The sequence below is a fragment of the Triplophysa rosa genome, linkage group LG22 (genome assembly GCF_024868665.1).
Source record: "Triplophysa rosa linkage group LG22, Trosa_1v2, whole genome shotgun sequence".
In the NCBI taxonomy this organism is placed as follows: domain Eukaryota; kingdom Metazoa; phylum Chordata; class Actinopteri; order Cypriniformes; family Nemacheilidae; genus Triplophysa; species Triplophysa rosa.
In genome coordinates this window covers 6,154,689-6,177,802 of record NC_079911.1, presented here as the reverse complement: position 1 = coordinate 6,177,802, position 23,114 = coordinate 6,154,689, and the positions used below count along the sequence as shown (strand labels likewise).

Below are 23,114 nucleotides of genomic sequence, written 5' to 3'. Positions count from 1 at the left end.
AACCAAATTAGCCACTCCCACAGGGCAACCCAGCCAATCGTATGCAAGAACACATCTAACAGAGGTGCCATTCATTGAATGCATGACGGAGAGAAATGCAGTTGTGGAAAAATATTTACACCAGACATCTGAAGTGTATTGCTGTAGCAGATTTTTAAAGAGGAACAGCACGGAAATCAAGATCTGATCTACAATTACAGGAGAATCTGGTGGTATTTGTTGAAAGAGTATCGATAATTGTTGAATCCAAAATGTTCACATACTGTTGGTATACACGAACAGCTTTCTGGAACTTAAAACCGGTTGTCAATTATTGTTGAAATTCAAATAATTCGTAATAAAAATCGTGATAATGCTTATATTCAATATTATTTTACACAACATTTCTTGTTACACAAACAAAATGCATCAACCACGGAGATTTAATATTTCATTTTTTATTAATATTGATTCTTGGATGCCATTGTTTTGAAAGAGCACGATTTACAGCCAGTCTTTAGGACGAGAGGACTTCAGTGTGACATTGCACACCTCACACACCTCCGCGACATAAACACACGCGCACGAACACACACGCACGCACGCACGCACACAATCCCCCTTCTCTCAAATGCCTGCAATGTTGTTCCTGAGTACCCAACAGAAAAAAATGACTAAACAAAACAGAGCAATTATGAGCAATCTTTTGACAAGTGTGACAAATACAAATAATTTCTCCGCCCTTACAACTAACAAAATACAAAATCTGCACTGGCTTTGGTGCTCAATAATACACCACAACAAATCTTGTGTCATCTGAAAAACGTCCTCAATAATCAAGTTACGATTTCAAAACAAAAATCCACAGTATACCAAGTTAAATAAAAAACGTACATCCCTCATTAAATAATTTAACATGGTGTATTTTGATAAAAACAAGCAATTTTGAACAAGAGGAAGGAAAATGTATGGAATAAATTTGAGGTCCACTCAATGAGCAAACACCTCCACCTAGTGAACAGACACGGGAATTGCATCTTTCATCGCTAATTAAAGAACATAAAATGAACAAAAACATCATATATGAACATCATAACTTATAAAGCATGTTTTAGGAGTGGAGTACAGCAAACAAAAAAAGAAACTCCTCACAAACTCGACTCTTAAAGTATAGGCTATTGAAAACAATTCACAGAACACCATTCTTTCACATCGGTGATGCTTTTACAAACATAAAAAATGGAGTCAAAACCTAATATGCAGCATTCCTTCTCAAAGGGATCATATAAAATTATGACAAAACCTTTAAAAGCGAAGGACGTTTTGTGTGTGCACAAGTGTCATTTTTCTTAAAAGGAGCTGTTCACCAAAGATGATAATTCTGTCATTATTTACTCAAGTCCTGCCAAACCTGAATGACCGCAAAAGATGGTTTTCAGAGATTTTCGGTGCATATTAAGATCTCACACAACACTGTTGTATGGCTTCAGAAGACTTGAAATATGGAGACATTCATATGAATGTCATATGAATACATTTATAGGTAGGTTATGATTTTTAAAAGTCCTAGATACAAAAGCATACAGGTTTGGAACACGCTGAAGGCGAGTAAATTCAGATTTGGGTGAACTGTTCCTTTAACTGGGAAAAAAATAACAGAGAGGCCTCAGCAAGTTGACTGGTAGAGAGACTTGCTGTCATAGGACACAAACACTAACACACACTATCATGAAAGAAATGCTTGTCAAGCAGCATTCAGACTTCATAATGAGACACTTGAAGTGTTGTTAGATGCCGTTTCACTCTCTCTCTTTCACACACCCAGAACTGAAAAACATAGTCAAGCAAAGCGGTAAAAATAAAGCTCAACCCACAATAGTTCAGAACCTTTTTGTTTCGCAGAATCCAAGTGATATTAAAAACATAAGCCACAAAAAGACAAAACAAGAAAAGAATATTGATGGAGACAACTGCATCTGATTGGCTGACTAACCCATGACACCACTGCTGTGCCCTAAATATGTGAATCTCCAGTGCAGCTGCGCGGCTGATTTTCACAGAAATGCCAAGAAATGTCATTTTCACCCCACCTTTATCAAATAAAAATCGTGCTTTAATAATAATAAATTTTACGGACAATTGCAAATGTAGGTTGCGGTAGTACTTCTGATCTGACTTTAATATACGCTGATTTTAAAATAAGAAAACTAACAACATCAAGACATTTTTTATATATATTTTTTAAATTAGAGTTATTACAGTAATTAAATTTTGCTTTCATTATGAAAACGAGATTTTATTATTATGATAAAGAAAAAGAAATTTTGCTGTTATTACGGTAATGAGGTGGTGATTTTTTTTCTGCTGTCATTATCGTAATGAGAATTCGATTTTCTTATTACAAGAATAAAAAATGAAATATTATTATTAGGGTAATGACAATGAGATTTTGCTGTAATTACGGTAATGAGACTGAGATTTTCTTATTACAGTAAGAAAAATGAAATGTTGCTGTTATTACAGTACCAAGAACAAGATTTTCTTGTAACAGAAAAAAAATAATTATTAGGGTAATGAGAATGAGATTTTGTTGTCATTACGGTAACGAAAATGAGGTTTTATCATTCCGGTAATAAGACTGAGATTTTGCTGTCATTACAGTGACAGTCGTAATGAGTTTTTTCCACATTAAGATAATGAGAATGATCTTTTTTGTAACTACGTTAATATAAATAAGCCCTTCTATGCCATTACAGTGATTTTTTTACATGACAGTAATACAAATTTGGGCTTATATGACTATTTGTCATAAAAATGTTTTTTCAGGGTAAAATATGACTCAAACTTTTCGTTGTGAGATTCACTTCAACATAACACAGTTGAATAATTTCCCTTGACTGCAATGTATGGTAATGCATAGGTGGCCGACAAAACATTGACTGAAGAAATTCAAATCCCACAGTCATCTTACACGTGCACACACACACACTTGAATACTTGCTACGATATAAATAAATCAACCCTTCGTAGACTACGGAGAACAGGAAAGTTTGCAAGAGAGTATCGCATGGAATGGAAAAGGATGCCCATATATGTAATAACGGACACTAGGCATGATGGGAGGAGATGAGGGCCGGTGAGGTGTAATGACACAGGACGAGGGCAGTTACACTACATGGTGACCTGACAGTAAGGCACAGTGCTCTGTTTGCATCTACCATTCATGCCGCTAAAAGTAAAACCAAAACTCGGATGGTACGGATGTCAATAGCCTTTACTTCGTTCCCCTCTGCCTTCATTCATTTCCCATCAGGAAGCGATTTCAACCATCACTACACAGATGGGGAGAAAACATGCTGTACAGCACCAAAGTTTCACACTGCTTCCATTTGCCTCAATGCAAAGTTCACTATGAATGTCCCCCTAGTGCAGAAAATCCTCGTCGGATGCAGAATGATCATAATGTCTGCGTCGAGCTGATGATGCTGTTGTTTGGTTTTCGGCAGAAATGGATAACTAAGCTTTCATGCTGACGGCACCCACCAGATTTCAGAAGCCGTTGTATAGATACAATGGTTGTGTGATTGTAGATTCATGACTAAATAGATGACAGGCTATTCAACTTAAATATATTTGGTGCATGTTATAATAAATACCATCGATCAAGTCATGACGGCTGACAAGCACATAGCCGGCATTGGGTTCGTATTGCACTTCGATCCATATGGTTTGGTCAGGGCTTGAGGGGGCAATGGCAGTCGCTTATTAAATCCATCTCGATGGACGCATGTCAGTCCTGAAACACGTAGCGAAGCATTGTGCATCTGAGGTGAGGGAGAGCTTTACCGTTTGACGGATGGTGTGTTTGAGCTTTGTGCCGTTTTTGTTTGTTTTTTTGTGTTTTTCTGCTAAATTGCTTGATTTTTTTACATTTTTGCTTTTTGAATCGCTGTGTGCCTTCTTGTGGTGGGTCCGGAGCGGGACGCTGTGGTGTATATAGGAATCAGCTTGAATATGTAGCCAGAATGTGTTCCTGCAGCCCCTCACTGTGGTTGCTGAGGTAACGAGGGGCGGGGCGATGAGGGGGCGGGGCCAGTGAGGGAATGGGCAGAGACAGACGGTAGTCTCATAATTTCTGCTTTCCTGCGACGATGTTTCGATGGAGTTCTGCATTCAGCTCCACATACTGTCCCTTAGTGCAGTCCAGGAAGCAGAGTTTATCAGAGACAACGTTGGGGTCAAATCCCTCGTGCCGCATGTCTGTCTTCTGGAATTTAAAAGTCCCTGAAATAAAAAGGATACAAAGTAATACTCCTCAGAGGAAACATGCATCAAACAATTAACGGTACAGAACTTTATCTAGTGTTTGGCATTTCATGTTTAAACCTCATATCACTTACTTTTGCAAAAGAATAAAGACAATATTTTGAGGAATGAACTAGAGATCAAATCAAACCTCTATAGACGGTTTCAAAGTGACAACATAAACAAATGTTACTGTGTATGCACGCCTTCAAAGTGGCGGAGTTAGAGTTCTATATATGGGGTGGCCAAGGCTACTTCAGGGGGTGCACAGGGGTGTGTGACATCCAATTGGGTGGCCAATTGGATGTCAGGGGTGTCAGTGCCACCTTGGACCCCCTTTGGCTCTGCTACTGCGCCTTCATGGACTGCCCTTAACTTCCGGTACACATTCGCAAATAATAGAGTGCCTGTAGATTATTTCTGCTAACAAGCAAAAGAAACCGAGGAGAACCGTTACTTGGCTAAACCTGTCTCTCCAATATTTAGAATTTAGACTGCGATACCAAGCTTAACCCCTAGATGTCAATGTACCATAAGGTTTCTTTAAATGCGGCAAAACTACAGGACCCATTCAACAAATTGTTTATATAATAAAATAAGCATACAACAAAATTCAACAAATCATTTATTTAATACAATTATTATACAATAAAATAATAATGTAAATTAATATTAATATAAATAAATAAAAAGTTATTTATTACACACTTGCCAGACCGAAAAACAAACACAGACCAGAAGTTAATAGCAGTCCTGGCGCGTGCGCCCGATGAAATGGTCTATAGCACTAATGAATCTTAGTTCATGTTACTACTGACACTAAAAAACAAAAGTTTAAAAAAGGTGTGCAGATTAGAGTTGGGCCAAATGGGCATTGCACGATGTCTACAGTAAAACATTGCGATGGACATCGGCACATATAGGCACCAGCTGCGCAGAGACACCCCAAAATTTGATTCGCTACTTATGTTGATTGACATCTGATTTCACCTCTCGTCATCTGTACAGCGCGAGCTTTGCAGTTATGAAGTAAGTCGCGTCTTCTTTAAACAACGCGGGCTGCGCAGATACGCGTCTATATACAGTTATAAAGTCAGGCGGATCTGCACAAACTGCGCGTCCTCTTTATACAGCTAAAGAGGACGCTCCAGTTATAAGGTCAGGCCAGTCTGATCTGTACAGTGTGTGCAAGCTTATATTCCCCTTAGGCTTGTTCCTATTTGTTTACAACGCGATTTGCAGCACGCAGCATAGTCACGTGACGAAAGCAAAACATTTGTTACAATCACGTCTATCGGCCCAACCCTAGTGCACATCCACCAACCACAAGGGCTCAGGTGCAGAACAAAAACATTAAATGAAAGCAGAATAAACAAAATGTCCGCACACACACTGCTCCACAAGTTTAATAAAGAACCAGCAACGTTTCGACCGTCAATTTATTTGTGCCTCACGAAGACCTGACGGTCGAAACGTTGCTGACTATTGACACCAATACATTTTTCTAAATCAAAAGTTCTGACTGTTAACATTATTTCCCATATCTAGTGTATTTTGTCTAAGTGAATGACCGAGGCTGAGATTACATGAGCGGGTACCTCACCTGTTTTATTCACTTCTGGTAGGAAGCGTAGGAACACAGGTCGAGCGTAGGGTGGCAGAGCTTTTTCCAGCTCTCTGCTGAACTTCTGCAGGTCTGTGTTATGCTCTGGGTCTGCTATGGCCGCCATCCCTGCCTTGCCTTCCGCACCTGAGAAAAACCACACATTAACACACAGGGTTCCTAGAGATGTTGAAGGTGTTGCGTGAGGTCTCATAAAATAGTACCATACATCATATATTTTAAGCCTAGCCTAGCCTAGCCTAGCGTATATCTTAATTCGGTTATGTGGGTGGAGGTGCAGGGTTTCAAGATTTTGGAACCGAAACGCTGGTTGTAGACCAAAAAAGGATGCACGAAACACAGAAGGGGGTCCTAAACACAAGGGGGCACAGGGGCAAATTGTGTGTAGAAAGCTCTTCAGAATAGGAACGCCCTTATATCTCCACACGCAGAATGCATGTGGGTCTGGTCATAAAGGTGTATTTCCTGCACTCGTAATAATTCAGAATTGCTGATGACTTTGTTCTGAAGGTGAACGTGTGTCTTGCATCCAGCGGACTGGAATGTTCAGTGCTATCTTCAGCACTCTGCCGCTGCTTCGCTATAGATCCGGTGTAATAAGCAAAACTGGAGGCCGGCCAAGGGAAGACTGTGTTTGGCCGTGCAGCGTTAGCATCCTTCAGAAGATGCAGCAGTCAGCTCTGTTCACATAAATCACTTCCTGCTCCAAACAACACGACCACCCAATCATTCAAGTTACTACGCAACCTTCATGAATATAACACTTAATGATTTAAAACCATGAGGTGACCGCGAGATACCTTTAGAAATATCCCCTAAGAATTTGTAAGAAAGTAAATAAATGTATACTGAAGACTACTTGTAAAGCAGTTGAGCTGCTCTTCTGGTACTGAAAAATGTAGCGTTACGCGTCGGTAATGTTACTTACTCCCTAACACCACAATAAAATTCTGTTCCCTTCATGCGAAATAGTCGAGTAGATAAAAGCCAAACAATTTCTAGAGAGAAGGATTAATTACTACCTGGCACCTCCACGCCATACACCACCACATCCTTCATGTCCAGCAGGCGACTGAGCGTCCCCTCCACCTCAGTGGTGGACACGTTCTCTCCCTTCCAGCGGAACGTGTCTCCAGTACGGTCTCTGAAATACATGTAGCCACACTCGTCCATCACCAGGACGTCCCCTGAGAGAGACCAGATAAACAAACATCTGTTAGCTACTTATTTGATTGCCTAGAGACACATACTTATGAGATCTTCCAGAGCTTGAGAACCAATAAATAGGAATGTAACGAGTCACCGTGAGCCGGTGGAAAATCGATTATAATATGTGACGACGATTCAGGCCGGATGAGATGTTAAATGAATCGCGATACGTGATTCATTTATTGATTTTGAGCAACAGGGGGCGCTGTGTTTACTGCAAACTTGGAAAAGGTGGATATGCTGATTTGGCTTTGAAAAAAGTAAAAAAATACAAGGAAAAGTACAGACAAAGTCTTAGTTTGTTTATATTAAAGAGACTTTTGCATTATTAGTTTGTTTATATTAAAGAGACTTTTGTATTATTAGTTTGTTTATATTAAAGAGACTTTTGCATTATTAGTTTGTTTATATTAAAGAGACTTTTGCATTATTAGTTTGTTTATATTAAAGACACTTTTGCATTATTAGTTTGTTTATATTAAAGACACTTTTGTATTATTAGTTTGTTTATATTAAAGACACTTTTGTATTATTAGTTTGTTTATATTAAAGACACTTTTGCATTATTAGTTTGTTTATATTAAAGAGACTTTTGCATTATTAGTTTGTTTATATTAAAGAGACTTTTGCGTTATTAGTTTGTTTATAATAAAGACACTTTTCTATTATTAGTTTGTTTATATTAAAGAGACTTTTGCATTATTAGTTTGTTTATATTAAAGAGACTTTTGCATTATTAGTTTTTTATTTGATTTGCAACTGCAATTTAGTTTTGTTATTTGAGATAAAATATATTTTTATTCTGCAAAGAAATGTACAGCATTTGAGAAATAATAAAAGGGCACTGGTTCATTTCTAAGTGGTCTCAAATTGTGAAAAAAATCATATCGTGAGATCAGTATCATGAATTGTATCGCATCATGAGCCAAGTGAATCGTTACATCCCAACCAATAAACATTACCTGAGAGGTAAGCACTATCTCCCTGTTTGAAGACACTGTGGGCGATCTTCTTGTTAGTGGCCGATTGGTTGACGTAGCCGTCGAATCGTCTTAGGGGGTCGTTCTGAATGATTCTGCCGACCAACTGACCGGGTTCTCCTGAGGGATGGAATAAGGAGATATAAATATGGATTACTTTAATGATCGATGTATGTCCTCTTTGGAGCTTTGCCATGTTGAGTCCCAAATAAGTCGATGAGCATTTTAATATAAAATGATTTGTTTGTGTTTAGCTGAAGAAACAAAGTTACATCATTACGGTGAGTAAATTGTAATATAATTTTTTTATATTTGGGTGAACGGTTCCTTTAAAAAGTAATAGCATACCTCTCAAAGAAAACTGCATGAATCGAGGTATTTATACTGTACCTGGACCACACGGTATACAGACACCATCAGGTCCTCTGATGAGCTCCATGGTCTCCTCGTCCACTTTGACCAAGCGGATGGGGTAGACGTAGGGCAAGATCCGACTGTTGAATCCACAAGCGCCCGTCTGCAGGTAAAGCACCACAAATTCCCTTTACAATCATTATATCCAACTCCTCATTTTAAACTCAATTACAGCTACAAAGCAAAACAAAAGCGATCTCATCTGAGTGCATTTTCCATTATCTCATAACCAGCTGTGCTCGATCCCTAAACGTCTGGTGGATAGCCTCGTAAAATTAAGATCTGCATTATGCTTAGAGGGTCCTAGAGGGTTTAAAGGCTCTTCAGAGATGCTTACATGTGCACTTTTACTGTATTTGGGTTCACCTTATTGTCGAAGTTGCCCAGGCTGCAGTTGCACTCTGTGGCTCCATAGAACTCTGCGATTTGCTGCACGTTGAAGCGGTTGGTGAATTCCTCCCAGATGGACAGACGGAGGCCGTTACCGAGGGCCATGCGGACCTTGTGCTGGCGCTCCACGTCCTTCTTTGGCTGATTCAGCAGATATCGACAGATCTCACCAATGTACTGGATGATCTGAGATATGAGACAGAAAATCATATTAAAACTATATTCCTGCACATTACAGAGAGAACATCTTGTTGTTGGTTGAAAAAAACGCAACAGTTTTTTACAGAGCTATAATCTAGACAAGGCTGAATACTTTAAAAATTCAAAATATTTTTATATTGAAGCAAATATTTTTATGTACAAGCTTTTTTTATTGTCATTTTCGATGTTTTAGAATAATAAAAAAAAGCAGGTGTAAATATTTTTTTTCATTTTGATACAATTAAACAATGAAGTAAATGAAAATAGTTAAATTTCGTTCTTGAATTCATTTACTAAACATTTTTACTATATTCTACATCTCGCTCATTCATTTACATTTAGTACTTTTAGTATTATTAACACATGTGCTTTTTACTAGGGCTGCACGATATTGAAAACTTTAAAATGTAAGAATAAAAAAAAATTATGAAAAAGAATAAAAAAAATAATGAATTGAAAATTTATGTTTTTTATTATGTTGTCATGTTTTTATTGTGTTAGTTAATTACTTAATCAAAACAACAACCCAACTGCAGTTTGCAGTTTATTACTTGGAATGCACAATAAAAACATTATTTTTGACCATTTTATTCAAGTTTTTATTATACATTTATATATACATATATCTTTTTTTTTACATTTTAAAGAGTTATATGTTTTTGCGAATGAACTCTTTCAATTAATAGGATGTTATACAAGAAAGGCAGAAAAAATTGTGAAGCACTTTCATTTTTATTTAAATGCCAAATTAAGTTATTTACTTGCGGTCCTTAAAAAATAAAAATAAATATGTTTAGATATGTCTAGTTATTGCATTTGAGAGGTGATGAATGTGCCAGCTCAAATTTAGGTATAAAAACGAAAATAAAGAATATTTTCGTTGATTCATTTCGCTGTTTGCCTAATAAATATGGAGCTATTTTGGTCTCATTAATTATTCACGCATAAAACACAATTTACACTTGCATAGCCAGTTTCACATGCACAAAACCTAATTCATGTGCACAAAGTATATATGAAGAGTTTGGTTCCAAAATGAGATAACTCCGTTTTTAAAATTTCAGCTTCGCTTCTCTACTCTCTTGAGCTGTGATGCTGTATTAAAACACAATACGGCCAAATACACAATAAATCAGCTCTTATTCTTATTTTAAAAAGTGCCCTTCACTGAACAGAGATAGTCGCTAGATTTGTAGCCAGGCACTTTCTGGAAAAACTCGCTTAACAGGTCCTGAAAAGTCACACAAATCCAAGGCGATTCATACGCGAGTGACGATTTGCACATCCAAATTCCATGATAAACTTGTCTAATGTAATTCTTCGTGATATTTGTGCACAGTTGTACGTCTGTGAATTGTATTTAGCATTTGTGAAACATATTTTATGAGAATTTTATTTTATTTTACACATGTGAATTGTTTTTTTTGTGAACGTATATATATATACAGTATATACTTTGTGCACGTGGCTAAGCAAGTTAATGAGACTAAAATCGCTCCATAAATAAATGACTTTTTTTAGATTTAAACAAGTTTTTGATTATCCATACATGCATGCACAAGCACTGACATTCACATGCCCGTCTCTCTCTGATCAGCATAAAATTTTGACTATTCATAACTTAAAATGAAGTAATAAAATTATTCAAACCATTCAAGCCATTGAGACACTGAGATATGCACATTTGTGTTATTTTAATAATTGTAATATGCAGTGCAGCCCTACTGTTTGGCGAAATAGTTACTCACTGTGCAGTTGTATTTGATACAGTCATCCCAGAATTTAGACGCGCTGAATTTCTTTCTGATCACCACAGTCATTCCATGAATCAGACACTGTCCAATTCCCACTATATTACCTGCCACAGAGAACAAATATCTGGACTCAGAATGAAGCGACTGAAAACTTTCAGGCTCACAAATCAGTTTGCATGTACGATAAAATGTTGATGCAAAGTGTAATAAACGTAATATCTAACTTAATATCTAACAAACTAACCCTTAGTGTGTTAATGGAGCTGCTTTCAATAGCAATCTTATGCAAGCATTTATAAAAACAAGCATGGAAGACACACAGGAAATAGACTGCACTTGATTCTGTCCACAGGAAATGCTGCGAACGTGTTGAGTGATGTACCTGCTGAGTGGTAAAGCGGTAAGCAGTCATAAAGCACGTCCTCAGACTTCATTCTGAAACCATAGTACACCAGGGCAGCCATGCGGTAATATCTGAGGGAGGAATGTAGGAGATAAAGGGTGAAAACATGGAAAAAATGGGAAAAGGTAGGCAAGACAGGGCTGAAAGGCTTTAGTTCACCAAAAAATGAAAGCCCTTTTATTATTAAATCATCCTCTTGTCTTTCCGAACCTGTGTGACTTTCTTTCTTCTGCAGAACACAGAATAAGTTATTTTGAGGAAAGTTGGTAAAAACATGAACCCCATTGACTTCCATTGTATGGACACAAAACCACTGAGACATTCCTCAAAATATCTTCTTTTGTGTTCCACAGAAGAAAAAGTCATATACTGTATAGGTTTTGTACAACATGAAGGTAAATCAATGATGACAGAATTTTCATTTGTGGGTGAACGATCACTTGAACTTCACCATTTGCTTACCTGCTGTGCACAACAATAGCAGCTTTTGGCATTCCAGTGGTTCCCGAAGTGTAAATGTAAAAAAGGCGATCTGCGGACATAATGAGAAAGACCATATAACATTACCTGTAGCGAACAAATGAATAGTATGTTCATTAAGCTTGTCGCAATGCATTATGGTATTTCATTCATTGCTAATCTGACATACTTTTCTTAAAAAGCAACATACTAAATGCATTGCATTGATGCTAGGGCTGTACCGAATACCATTTTTTGAGCTTCGACGCTTTGGTAGTAATCAACATCGAATATTCGAAGCTTCGGAGGGAGAGGGCTGAACATATTCTTCTCTCTAATAAAGGCAGAAATCTCTGTGTCTGTCTGTCTGTTTGCATTTTTATTATGTCGAGAACCGTTCATCCAATCGACTTCATGTGTGGCGGGTGTGTTGCTGCGGACCCAAGGGAGTGGAGTGTCACATTTTGGTGCAATATGGACACGTGACACGTTCAGAATTAATAAACTTTTAATAAACTACAGAACAGCACGAGCCGGAAGCGGCGCGCCTCACATTAAAATAGTTCCGTTTTATTTTTAATGGCAAATTATATTTCCTTTTGTTTCTGTATTAAGTTCATTTAGAAAACTGTTTGGAGTATTTTTTGTGTGTGGTTCAGGTGCTAGCATAGCTTCGTTGCCAACTGCACTGGAGTGCGGATTTAAATGCATAACATGGAAACTGTTTAAACTGTTGCAGGCATTAAAATTGTTTTGTTTTGTTTTGTTTTCAATGGTAAATTAAGATATATTTTGTTTCCTTTCTTACGTTAGTTTAATGTTTTGAGTATTTCTTGTTTGCTGCTCAGAAACAGAACGCAGTTTGATTGCCAACTGCGCCAGAGACGCGGATACCCAGGTAACACATGACATTCCAGTTACGTAATGTATTGGTACTTTTTGGTAATTTCATTATTTACCAGCTGTCAACGTAACTGGCACGTCTGAGGCATGTTATTTCATTACCATTAAATGACCAATTCATAACGTCGCCATTACGGTCTCCCAACGTTGCAAGTATCTTGCAGGTAAGACATATAGCCTACGTGGTTTGTATGAAATGTATAAAATGCTCTTTAGGTAATTATTGGGTTTTATTTTTATATTATTTAGCACTGGTGGCTGTTAAGAGCACAGTGACCATGGCAACCGGAATATGCACTGAAGACTGAAAACAGCAAAATAATGACAAAAGACCAACAACATCACATTAAGTAACACAAATTTCAAAGTGTTTTTGTTAATATTTATCTGTAAATTATTTTGTAGCATGCTTAAATCATATGTTATGTACACTGTCTTTATGCTGTTTTATAACTATTATATAGCTATTATGTATTTAAATAGGTGTTATACAAATTACTGTTAATTGATATAAATCTGTTCCACATTTCTTGAAGCTTTTATTATTTTATTATTTTGACAGTTGTTGAAGCGAAATAATAAAATATTATTGTGTGCTGTTGTACAATAAATGAACTGAATTTTGAGTATGAATTTGTCATTTATATATGGATATATTAATAACTATCTGACGTTGTCACATGACTTCACTTTAACGTAATCTAGTAACGTTGTGACAACTGGAAAAGTGAAATTCCTGGATTCGTTGCTTCATGACATTGTCAGTAAGTAACAGTGACGTTACATTTAGATTTAGTCATTTAGCAGACGCTTTTATCCAAAGTGACTTACAGGTGAGGGAAACAATGGAAGCAATTGGAACAACATAAGGACAACAAAAAGCATAAGTGCAATAAAAGAAAACGGGTCTCATATAGCCTATCACAGTATACAGAGCTAAGTTTTTTATTGTTGTTGAAAGAGTAGAAAAGAGATAGAAGTCAGAACTGATCAGTCAGGTGTTGACGGAAGAGATGTGTTTTCAGACGGTTCTTAAAGATGGATACAGAATCTGCTGATCTTGTAGCAGCGGCCAGTTCATTCCATAAATGTGGAACCAATCCCGAGAAGGTACGTGAGAGAGATTTTTTACCTTTTTGGGATGGCACCACAAGACGTCGTTCGTTTGCAGAGCGTAGGGATCTGGCAGGTATACAAGTCTGCATTAGCGAGTGAAGGTAAGGGGGCGCCAAATCAGTGGTGGTCTTGTAGGCCAGGAGCAGAGTCTTGAATTTGATTCGAGCGACTATAGGGAGCCAATGTAACTTAATGAAGAGAGGAGTGACGTGCGCTCTCTGCGGTTCATTGAAGACCACTCTTGCCGCTGCATTCTGGATCATATGTAGAAGTTTGGTTGTGCAAGCTGGAAGTCCAACCAGTAGCGCATTGCAGTAGTCCAGTCTGGACAGAACAAGAGCTAGGAAGAACTAGGACTTGCGTAGCATGCTCGGATAGGAAAGGTCTAATTTTCCTAATATTGTAGAGGATGAATCTACAGGACAGGGTGGTGCTGGCAACCTGATCAGTGAAGATAAGCTGATCGTCGATCACCACTCCCAGGTTTCTGGCCATTCTGGAAGATGTGATGGTTGATGAGCCCAGTTGAATGGAGAAGTTGTGATGAATCTTTGTGTCGGCCGGGATTACAAGCAGTTCTGTTTTAGCAAGGTTCAGTTGCAGGTGATGGTCGTTCATCCAGAGCGAGATGTCGGCTAGGCATGCTGAAATGCTTGCAGAACCAGTCGGATCGTCAGGTTGAAATGACAGGTGGAGTTGTGAATCATCTGCATAGCAGTGATAGGAAAAGCCATGTTTCCGAATGACAGAGCCTAGGGATGTCATGTATATAGAAAATAGCAACGGACCAAGCACTGAGCCCTGAGGCACCCCTGTGTCGAGATGTTGGGACTCAGAGACCTCTCCAGGATTCTCTAAATGACCAACCTTTGAGGTAAGACCTGAACCATTGTAGCATCACTGCAGAGACACCCATAGCATTGAGGGTCCTGATTGGTACATTGTCACAACGTTGCGGTAACTTACTGACAACGTCACGAAGTTACGTTGTGGCAACAAATCCAGGAATTTCACTTTTCCAGTTGTCACAACGTAACTGGTTACGTTACCACAACGAAAGTTTGGTCGTCAGATTACGTTTCAGTTACGTAACAATCACGTGATATGGTTAGCTGGGTATAAACGCATGACGGGCATGAGACTTAAATTCCTCATTCTGTCACCTTAAGAAAAAAAACTTTGGATACCTGCGACAACCAGTCCTCCTTACCGGCTCCCAAACTGCTCCAAATATTAGGTTTGTCGGACATCATGCAGCGCTGCACAGACCGAACAGCGCAAAGCATCTTTCATTAATTGCTCTCGTGTTGTTTTGATAACATAAGCAGATCTGAGAAACACGCACAAAGTTGAACACATAATAAATCACAAACTAGCATTTTTATAGGCGTACTACTTACAGAACTCATGTGATTTTTCACACATGATGTGCTGTTGTGGTAGGCCAGTTTTAAACCGCATATTTGGCACACTGCCTTTGTCATGTCCTCACTGAATTTAAAGTGTTCCCACACACCTGAGGTCTTCTGCATTTTTGTCTTCTCAGTCAGATTAACTAAATCATGACGTTCACTTATGGGCGATTCATATTCAAGCGCGAATGCGAACCGCTTCGCGACGGATGCCAGGTGTTAGGAAAAAAAGAATATTCAAATCTCAAAATTGAACATCAAATGCCAACCCACCGAACGAATATTTGAATATTCGGGTACAGCCCTAATTGATGCACTGTTATATTTAAAAACCCTGTCATGCACATTTTCCATCTAAATCTGCTTATGGTTTCCTTACCTGTGAAGCTCCGATCTGGTTGTTTGGGCTGGTTTGAAGGTGCTGCCTCCAGCAGTGTCTCCAGACACTCCGTCCCCTCGGGAACCCGTTTGGAATCCCATTCTCCCGAGCAGAAGAGCTTCACTGTCTTTCCCATAGAGCTGTGCACCTCACACAACGCTGAGACATAAATAGTGAGAGAACTGTTAAAAAGATGCTGCATGCTCAAAAGAAATCAAGGAAAAAACATGTGTAAAAAAATCCAAGCCAAGACAAACAACCTGCAGTGCGACGTCAATTACAATTACAAACAAAGCTGACTCAACATGACATGCTCTATGAGTCAATTACTTAAGACACAACTAGGAAATCATTTCGTCAAGATGTACTCCCTTATCGTGACCCCTGCTACCAATTCCCTTTGTCCTACTAAGCCACACGCCTTCAACTTTCATCTCAACACTGTTCTTTCACCTCAAGTCATGCTCGGATACCTTTGACTATTATAAATCTGTGCTTTACGATACTACACATACTTTGTTCCATAGAGTACACATGCTTTGCCACTTCCTGTTTCCTGGGGCATGTAACATTTTGACTTGCATCACCTCTAAATGTCACTTTCGTCACATGAACCAAAACTATATTGAGGCACAAGGCCTTATTTATAAAACAAAAATGTGCTCAAAGTTGTGTGGTGAAAGTAACTTTAAATAAAATATGCTTTAGGTCACAAACCAGGATAGTCCAAAAAACATTGATTTGCCCTCGTGTGGTTCAAAACCTGTTTTTTGAGAAATGCCAGTTTAGTTTGGTTGTTCTGTAGATTTGGAATGACATGAGTGTGATTAAAAGACACAAAACCATCCCTATAACAAACGTTAAATGATTTAAATTATGAGTAGTTTGTAGCTTGGGAAGCAGATTTTAAAGTTGCAATACAATTCCACCAACATAAAGGCTATCATCAAGTCTCACCGTCTGTAAGTTCAATGCCGAACACCACGGCTTTGGCATTGGAGATGTTGACGCAGTGAACCAGAGCCTCCAGTCTCAGATTGAAGTTGATGAGCGCCGCCTCCACTCCGATCTTTGCCATGCCCAGCCAAAGCCCCACGTACTGGGAGCGGTTCTCCATGAACAGAGCGATCACATCGCCCTCCTTAAAGCCCCTCTGCAGGAAGAGGTTAGCCACGCGGTTGGAGTAGTCATCCAGCTCCTTGAAGCTCCATTTCTCTCCCGTTCCTTCGAAAATCAGAGCCGTCTTGTCACCATATTTTTTGACAGACTTGGCAAAAAGTTTGGGGACCGTGTTTCGCTCGCGTACGTTCTTTTTGACGTTCAGTTTTACTCTCAGCAACACGCTGGCTGCACTGTAAATAAATGAAAGAGCAATAAATCAATGGGGTCAAGAATGTCTGAAAGAATAAATTAAAGGCCTAGTGTATAAAATTTAGTGGCATCTAGTGGTGAGGTTGTGAACTGCACCCAACAGCTCCCCTCCCCTTTAAAGCACCACGGAGGCCGACACAGAACTAAGACGGTGTGACGTTTTCGCTTCTTTGCCAAAGGAGATAACGTATTTATGAAACACGCTCTGTAGAGCAGTTTGTCTGTTTAGGGCTATTGTAGAAACATGGAGAATACCAAGTAAGGGGACCCGCGGTGTATGTAGATAGAAATAAAAACCTAACGCTTCATTATGTAAGGTCCTTATACACCTCTGAACACATAGTTATGTTTATGATCTTACATTTCTGTCAACAGATCCTTCGAAAAAAATTACACACTGGACCTTTAAAGGGTTAAATAAATAGTTCCATATAAATTTAAATGTATCATCAGCATACAGTACATACAGGGATAAAGACAAACAACTATAAAATAAAAAAGAAGCATAAAGTATATGACTTGTGTGCAATATTTCAAGTCTTTGGAAGCCTTATGATAATATGAACATTCTGTTAGCTCTCAAATCTCAATTTACTGGTTGTTTTCTGTGGCTGGGCGATATATCGTGCGATTCTTATGCTCTCAGTTAGAGGACTGCATTGGGATTGGGATCCCGCGGGACCCAACGCAAATCTCACGGGAGCGGGTTTACCATTGCAGCGGGCAGGACTGGGCAGGTAAAACAAATAGTGCGTAGCCGCCAGCAAGGATGGAGCCGATAAACAAAGTATAGAGGAAGATTAAAGCGGGGATTTACTGCACAAAACAGAAGCAAGGCAAGTCCGACATTTGAACAAATTTCTCTATTGATACTGACAAAAGTGATAAAGAATTAGAATTCGTAAGTTGCAATAAATGTGCAAAAGTGTTAATATACAACAGACACAAATTGAATTGTTCACGGGTGCGGGTGGAAGCGAGCGCACAAATTGCGGGTGCGGGCGGGTTTGGTCAGAAATTCACCAGGAGCGGGATTAAAAAATTAGTCCCGCGCAGGGCTCTACTCTCAGTTTCTCAATGAATTACGGTTAAATGCCGCCACATCCGAAAGCCAAAGGGGGCTCTTGCGCAGAAACTCCGAATATGAAAAACAGAAGAAAAAAAACGATTAGTTCCAGGAAATGCCTGTGGTCCTATTCTGTCGCTGTTCCTCAAACCTGGTATTTTCATGATAATAAAGTATATTTATAGTGATGATGTTTGACGAGTGTTGCTTTTTCAAATGCACGTTATAAACGACTCAATCTCGTAGTGATTTTAGATCGAGCAGTACTTCCTACTGATCAAAGAGCCGTAGTTCACGGAAGAGCTGTGCATAAAACACAGAATCGATTTCGACATATATAATTAGCATGAATCGCAATATATATCGCCCAGCCTAACCAATGTCACTTTGTTTTTATTGATGTCAAACCTGGTGCGACACTTCAGAAGACCTAAAATATAGAGAAGACTTCACAGTTCTTGACAGACACGGTATGCTTTTATTGAATGAAAAGTAATATGACACGGCTAAAACGAATATTACCGTTTGTTTTAGATGTAATGCAAAGTGTATACACGATTTAAGGTTCAAAAACGCTGTATTTTCCACATACCGTGCATGTTTGTATCTCCTCTTTGCCCCGCCTCTCTGAAAAGCGCAGATTTTTATCAAAGTTCATCGCTCTGAAAAGCGAGGTGTGCTATGATTGGCCAGTTAACCAGTGCGTAGTGATTGGTCAAATACTACAAGCGTGTGACCATTTTTGGAACATCAGGTTCCAAAGCAATTGTACTGACAGGTACGCCCACCTTACTTGTGTATACATTTGGGCGGTCTTAGTCAAATCATACCACGAACTGACGTAGATTTGTGGGGGTGTGGTTACACGAGGCGTTTCAGGCAGGTCTGGGTGAGCATTCACTTTTAGATAGAATGAATCCTTTGTTACGACACTTTCATTTTTGAAATGTAACCTGTCTAATACATGCATGGGCAACTTATAATACACCAAAGACACATAAAAACACGCATTCGCGCCATATGACCCCTTTAAAAACACCTCTGTTCATATTTCATCAAATGTCATACGGGTTAGAAAAATGTGTGGCTCAGTAAATGACTAATAATCAACTGATTTACAACGTGGATTCTTGCCTAATCAACTTCTTGTTTTAGTGACAGAATGGCAAATCTTTAAGTGCCTGGAAGTAGATTCTTGACGTCCCATTGCTAAAAGCAGCTCTGACCCAGAGGAGACTTCTAACGTCCATTAACAGGCTAACTATACTAAAAGCCTCTGTCTTTCAATGTGGATACTTAAGGAGTAATCTTTACTGTTAAAATGAATCAGCCACACCTCTAGGACAAAAAGACAATTGGTTAACTCCAGTACAAAACAAATACAATTGTGAAAAAATTGCAGTTGCTGGCAGGGATTTTCCATATTTGATGTTCGACAGCAAACACTGAACAAGAAAGTTCAGATTTAGGGGAAACTCGTTGGAATCCTAAAACACTCGTTGCATTAGATTGCTCAATGAACATTTTAAAAGCCATTCATTGAAGAAAAACAAGTCGAACCTGCCAGGAAGCCGCCCAGAAACCCACAACAAGCTCCTTTTTTAACAAACATGCAGCTCGTAATACAGGAACGTGGGGTTTTATTTGAGGGGAATACATGTTCGAAGTAACTGTTACGCTTGATCAAAACCACCAAAATAAATTCAGATCAATGTCACACATTAACACGAGTTTATCTTTGTATATACAACCGTCACTTCATTCCATTGACAGTCGTTAAAACATACTATAACACATAAACTTACTGTAAGTCACGGTATATTGTCTTTGCAAACACACGTAGGAACTTCCATCCTCCAGAACCCACGTAGAAAATAAAAAGGGACGGCAGAACCTGGAACCAGGGCAGACCCGCGAAGAGCCTGAGAACGAGGAACAGGGCCGTGGAGCAAGCCAACCGCAACATCCTAACAAACACACAGAAGAAACATTTGTCAGGACAACCGTACCGTCTCTTACTGGATCATTTCAACATCAAGATTATCGCATGGCCACTTTAGCACCATTTCATGACGTTATAAATGACAGATCGTGCTTAATGGTAAGAGTCATAATACGCATTGTATGACTGATAATTTTAAAGATATAAACCTCATTGCCTTGCGAAAAGACAGATTAAAAGATTAAAACAGGTCACTTTATCATATCAAAATAAGACATGTAGATAAAACCCGATATTTGACATTGTAAAGTTAAAGGCGTGCCAGTTTAGAGTAACCATCTGATTTGTGCTAAAAGTCAGTCAGATTGACTTTAACCTATGTGGAAAATACAGCATTGAGAACATTGAGAAGTTGATTGTCTTGTTTGTATTAAAATATTTTAACTATAGGATGTTGCATAAAATAGATCCTTATATGAGAAGCTTGTATGTTAGGCAACTACAAATAAGGTTACCTGACGCTGGACAGCAGAAAACTTATGTGAACCTATGTGTTTTACATATTGCTTAGTACGAAGAAGCATGCATTGCTTTTTTCAAGTAAGCTTGAATAATTACTTATTTTATACATCTGTAGGTAAAAAAAACGCAATGTATGTTTAATACCAGACTAGATTGTTTTCAAGGTCACTGTTAAATCTGCCGATCACATACAAAGCGATGATGAAGGATAATTCTCATTCGTGATTTGCATATCAGCCAATAAGGTAAATAAAGTTGCCACATCAAAAATGTTCCTTTTGTCAATGTTCTTAGTGGTTGCTCAATTGCTTTCATCCCTTAAAACCTGTAACTAGGTACTGTAAGAAACTGCGGAGGGTTGAATTTCAATGACGAAAGACAACAGAGCTACCTGATCTGTACACAGCACATCTGAATGCAGAAGCTTACACCTGCTAAATGATCACAGCATCACCACATGCTATCTAATAGCACATATATAAACAAGGGGAAACTAGGTAAGTTGTCAAGGGCTATATCTCATGAGCTATAAAGTTAAAGCACACAACTGCTTTTGTGCATACTTTTGTAATAGCTCTTGGGTAAACAAGTATGTAATAAAACTACATGGTGTGTTTTATTCAGGCAAGGGTCAACTATATACTTTAAATTATATACTGTAAATTTGAATTTAATTGTTATACTACGCAAGGATATTTTTCCATAAAATGTCAGGTTTGTAAGTTTATTTAATGTAACATTAACCTTTAGTTATTGCTTACAATATCCGTTGTCCAGAACTGCTATCCGGGTTTTTTTGTTGTTGCTTTAATGTTACAATTTCGCAGACATGCAAGGCTGCCCTTGTGACAACATGCCCCATTTAAAGCGACGTACTCCCAGTAAACGCAATAAACAGTGGCTATAGCATATGCAACGTCACGACTTGCGTGTCTATAAAGAAACTGACTTTTTAAAAATAAAAACCTACACTATTTACTCGAGTAAAAGGCGTCAACAAACCATTTTCTTGCAGAAACGTTTTTTTTTAAGTCGGATAAAAGTAAACATAAAACGCCTTTTCGCACTTTCACATCGACATAAATGATGGTCACATGTCGTCTCCATCATTGTACGTCTGGTCTGCAGCGCAGGGAATCCTGCAATGTCTCACTCTCTATCCTGAAGGATGCTCGAGGAAAATCCACCCACCCCGCATATTAATATAGCTGTTCCGCGTGTCGACGCAAGACATAGTTATGAAAGGCCTGTAATGGGTGCGGATTCACACATTATATCAATGCAGAAGAGTCGTCGGCCATCAGGGTTACTGCATAGCCTGATCCGGCCCGGAAATTCGCGCGAGCACATTGGCCGTACAGTGCTGCAGTACACAGACCCTTTTACTATCACAAGACACACTGAATCATGCCATCGCCTAATCAGACGATGCATTATATTACGTGGTTACATACAACGAGTCTATAAACGATGCGATGTAAAAATCGAGTTATAAACTGACGCCGTTAAAAGCATGTCCTACAGTATATAAGGATGTTCTGGGTGATTTATATTGAATAGACAGGCATGTGCGGAAGTCAGCATCCTCTTTCCCTTTAACTGATTTATGGTCTTTTAAACTGTAACATATAATCCAGTACCCAATAATGAATCTAACAGCACATCTGGTATTTACACACTTTTGTAAAAACCCGTAAATGCATCTTTAGCGGGCAGTTGACAGCTATAATGACGATTCATGATACAGGAGATTCCGGAAATGGACGTTAGTCAACATATTTAAAAAAATAAGAGTCTGTAGTCCGTAAAATACCTCGGTTTCTGTCTCCGTGGTCACGACAACGTGTGTATTACGGCAGAAAGGGAACCTGTTTCGTTCAATCCCACCTTGATCGGCTTAAGCGAAACCTCCACCGCGTTTACCTGCGCTGATATATCCACGCGCCGCGCCGGTGTGTGATGACCGCACTCCTGTCTTTGAATCTATAAACGCAGCTTCTTCGGTAGACTTTGCTCCCGTTTAATTCATAATTTCATTCTTATCTGGTATAGTCTCATTGTAACGATGGATTGTTGCCCTGGTAATTCCAATGACCTTATAATTTTCTTCCTTGAGCCCGCCCTCTCTCTATTCGCCGGTGTTGCATGTAATCACTCACGGACAGCTCTCCGGACCAATGGCGTTGTCGTTTCACTCGGGGAGGGCGGGGCTTAAAGGCCTGTCAAGGAAATGTGGCCAGCCAGCGAATCACCGCGGGCAGTTTCCACCCGGTAGTTGCTCTGCAGGACCATGAGGCATGATGGAGGAAAGAGAGGGGTATTTTCAGATATCTTTCTGTCTGCTGGCAAAAACAGCTGTTTATGTGAGACGTGTGTGTGTTGTGAGAAAGGCTTTTTATTTCATTTCAGAGTTAGCTCAATGGAGGTTTCCATTGAAATCAACGGCCTCATCTCTATTTTATTTCTTTTTCCAAAGACCATCATTATTCTCTCATTGGCAAAATGGGTCTAGCTTGGTGTTTGAGTTAGATGATCTTTGATTTTATAACAAATTGTTTACAATCAAAGTTGACTTTCTTAACACACATTACTGATTCTGAGAAGGACTGATATATTGCCTGTTTATTTTTCAATTAGCATTAAATCTATTCAGATTTTTCCTAATTGTAGATCATTCAAAAAATA

At 38.8% G+C, this 23,114-nt stretch overlaps 1 protein-coding gene across 3 annotated transcripts; it reads right to left on the bottom strand.

Moving 5' to 3' along the window:
• Window positions 1–422: 422 nt before the first annotated feature.
• slc27a4 (solute carrier family 27 member 4) lies at window positions 423–22,694 on the bottom strand. 3 transcript variants are annotated; one of them, XM_057321301.1, is made up of 13 exons: window positions 22,589–22,694; window positions 19,771–19,932; window positions 16,486–16,880; window positions 15,529–15,687; window positions 11,722–11,791; window positions 11,239–11,330; window positions 10,851–10,960; window positions 8,878–9,087; window positions 8,488–8,614; window positions 8,080–8,217; window positions 6,931–7,095; window positions 5,888–6,034; window positions 423–4,263 (listed from the first exon to the last, which is right to left on the bottom strand). In XM_057321301.1, the coding sequence occupies exons 2-13, from the start codon at window positions 19,929–19,931 to the stop codon at window positions 4,106–4,108; spliced, it is 1,932 nt and encodes a 643-aa protein (XP_057177284.1). In that variant the 5' UTR covers window position 19,932; window positions 22,589–22,694; the 3' UTR covers window positions 423–4,105. The 3 variants fall into 3 exon arrangements, with proteins under 3 accessions (XP_057177284.1, XP_057177282.1, XP_057177283.1); XM_057321299.1 differs by lacking the exon at window positions 22,589–22,694 and adding an exon at window positions 22,243–22,577; XM_057321300.1 differs by lacking the exon at window positions 22,589–22,694 and adding an exon at window positions 22,353–22,577.
• Between the last annotated feature and the right edge of the window lie 420 nt (window positions 22,695–23,114).

Bases quoted from the DNA above. Each gene is read 5' to 3' on its own strand.
- slc27a4 (XM_057321301.1), bottom strand. From the start codon at position 19,931: ATGTTGCGGTTGGCTTGCTCCACGGCCCTGTTCCTCGTTCTCAGGCTC. The intron at 11,792-15,528 runs GTAAGGAAACCA...TTATGTCCGCAG, and splicing joins ACCAGATCGGAGCTTCACAG to ATCGCCTTTTTTACATTTAC. The intron at 7,096-8,079 runs GTAATGTTTATT...GGTCTCTCTCAG, and splicing joins AGATAGTGCTTACCTCTCAG to GGGACGTCCTGGTGATGGAC.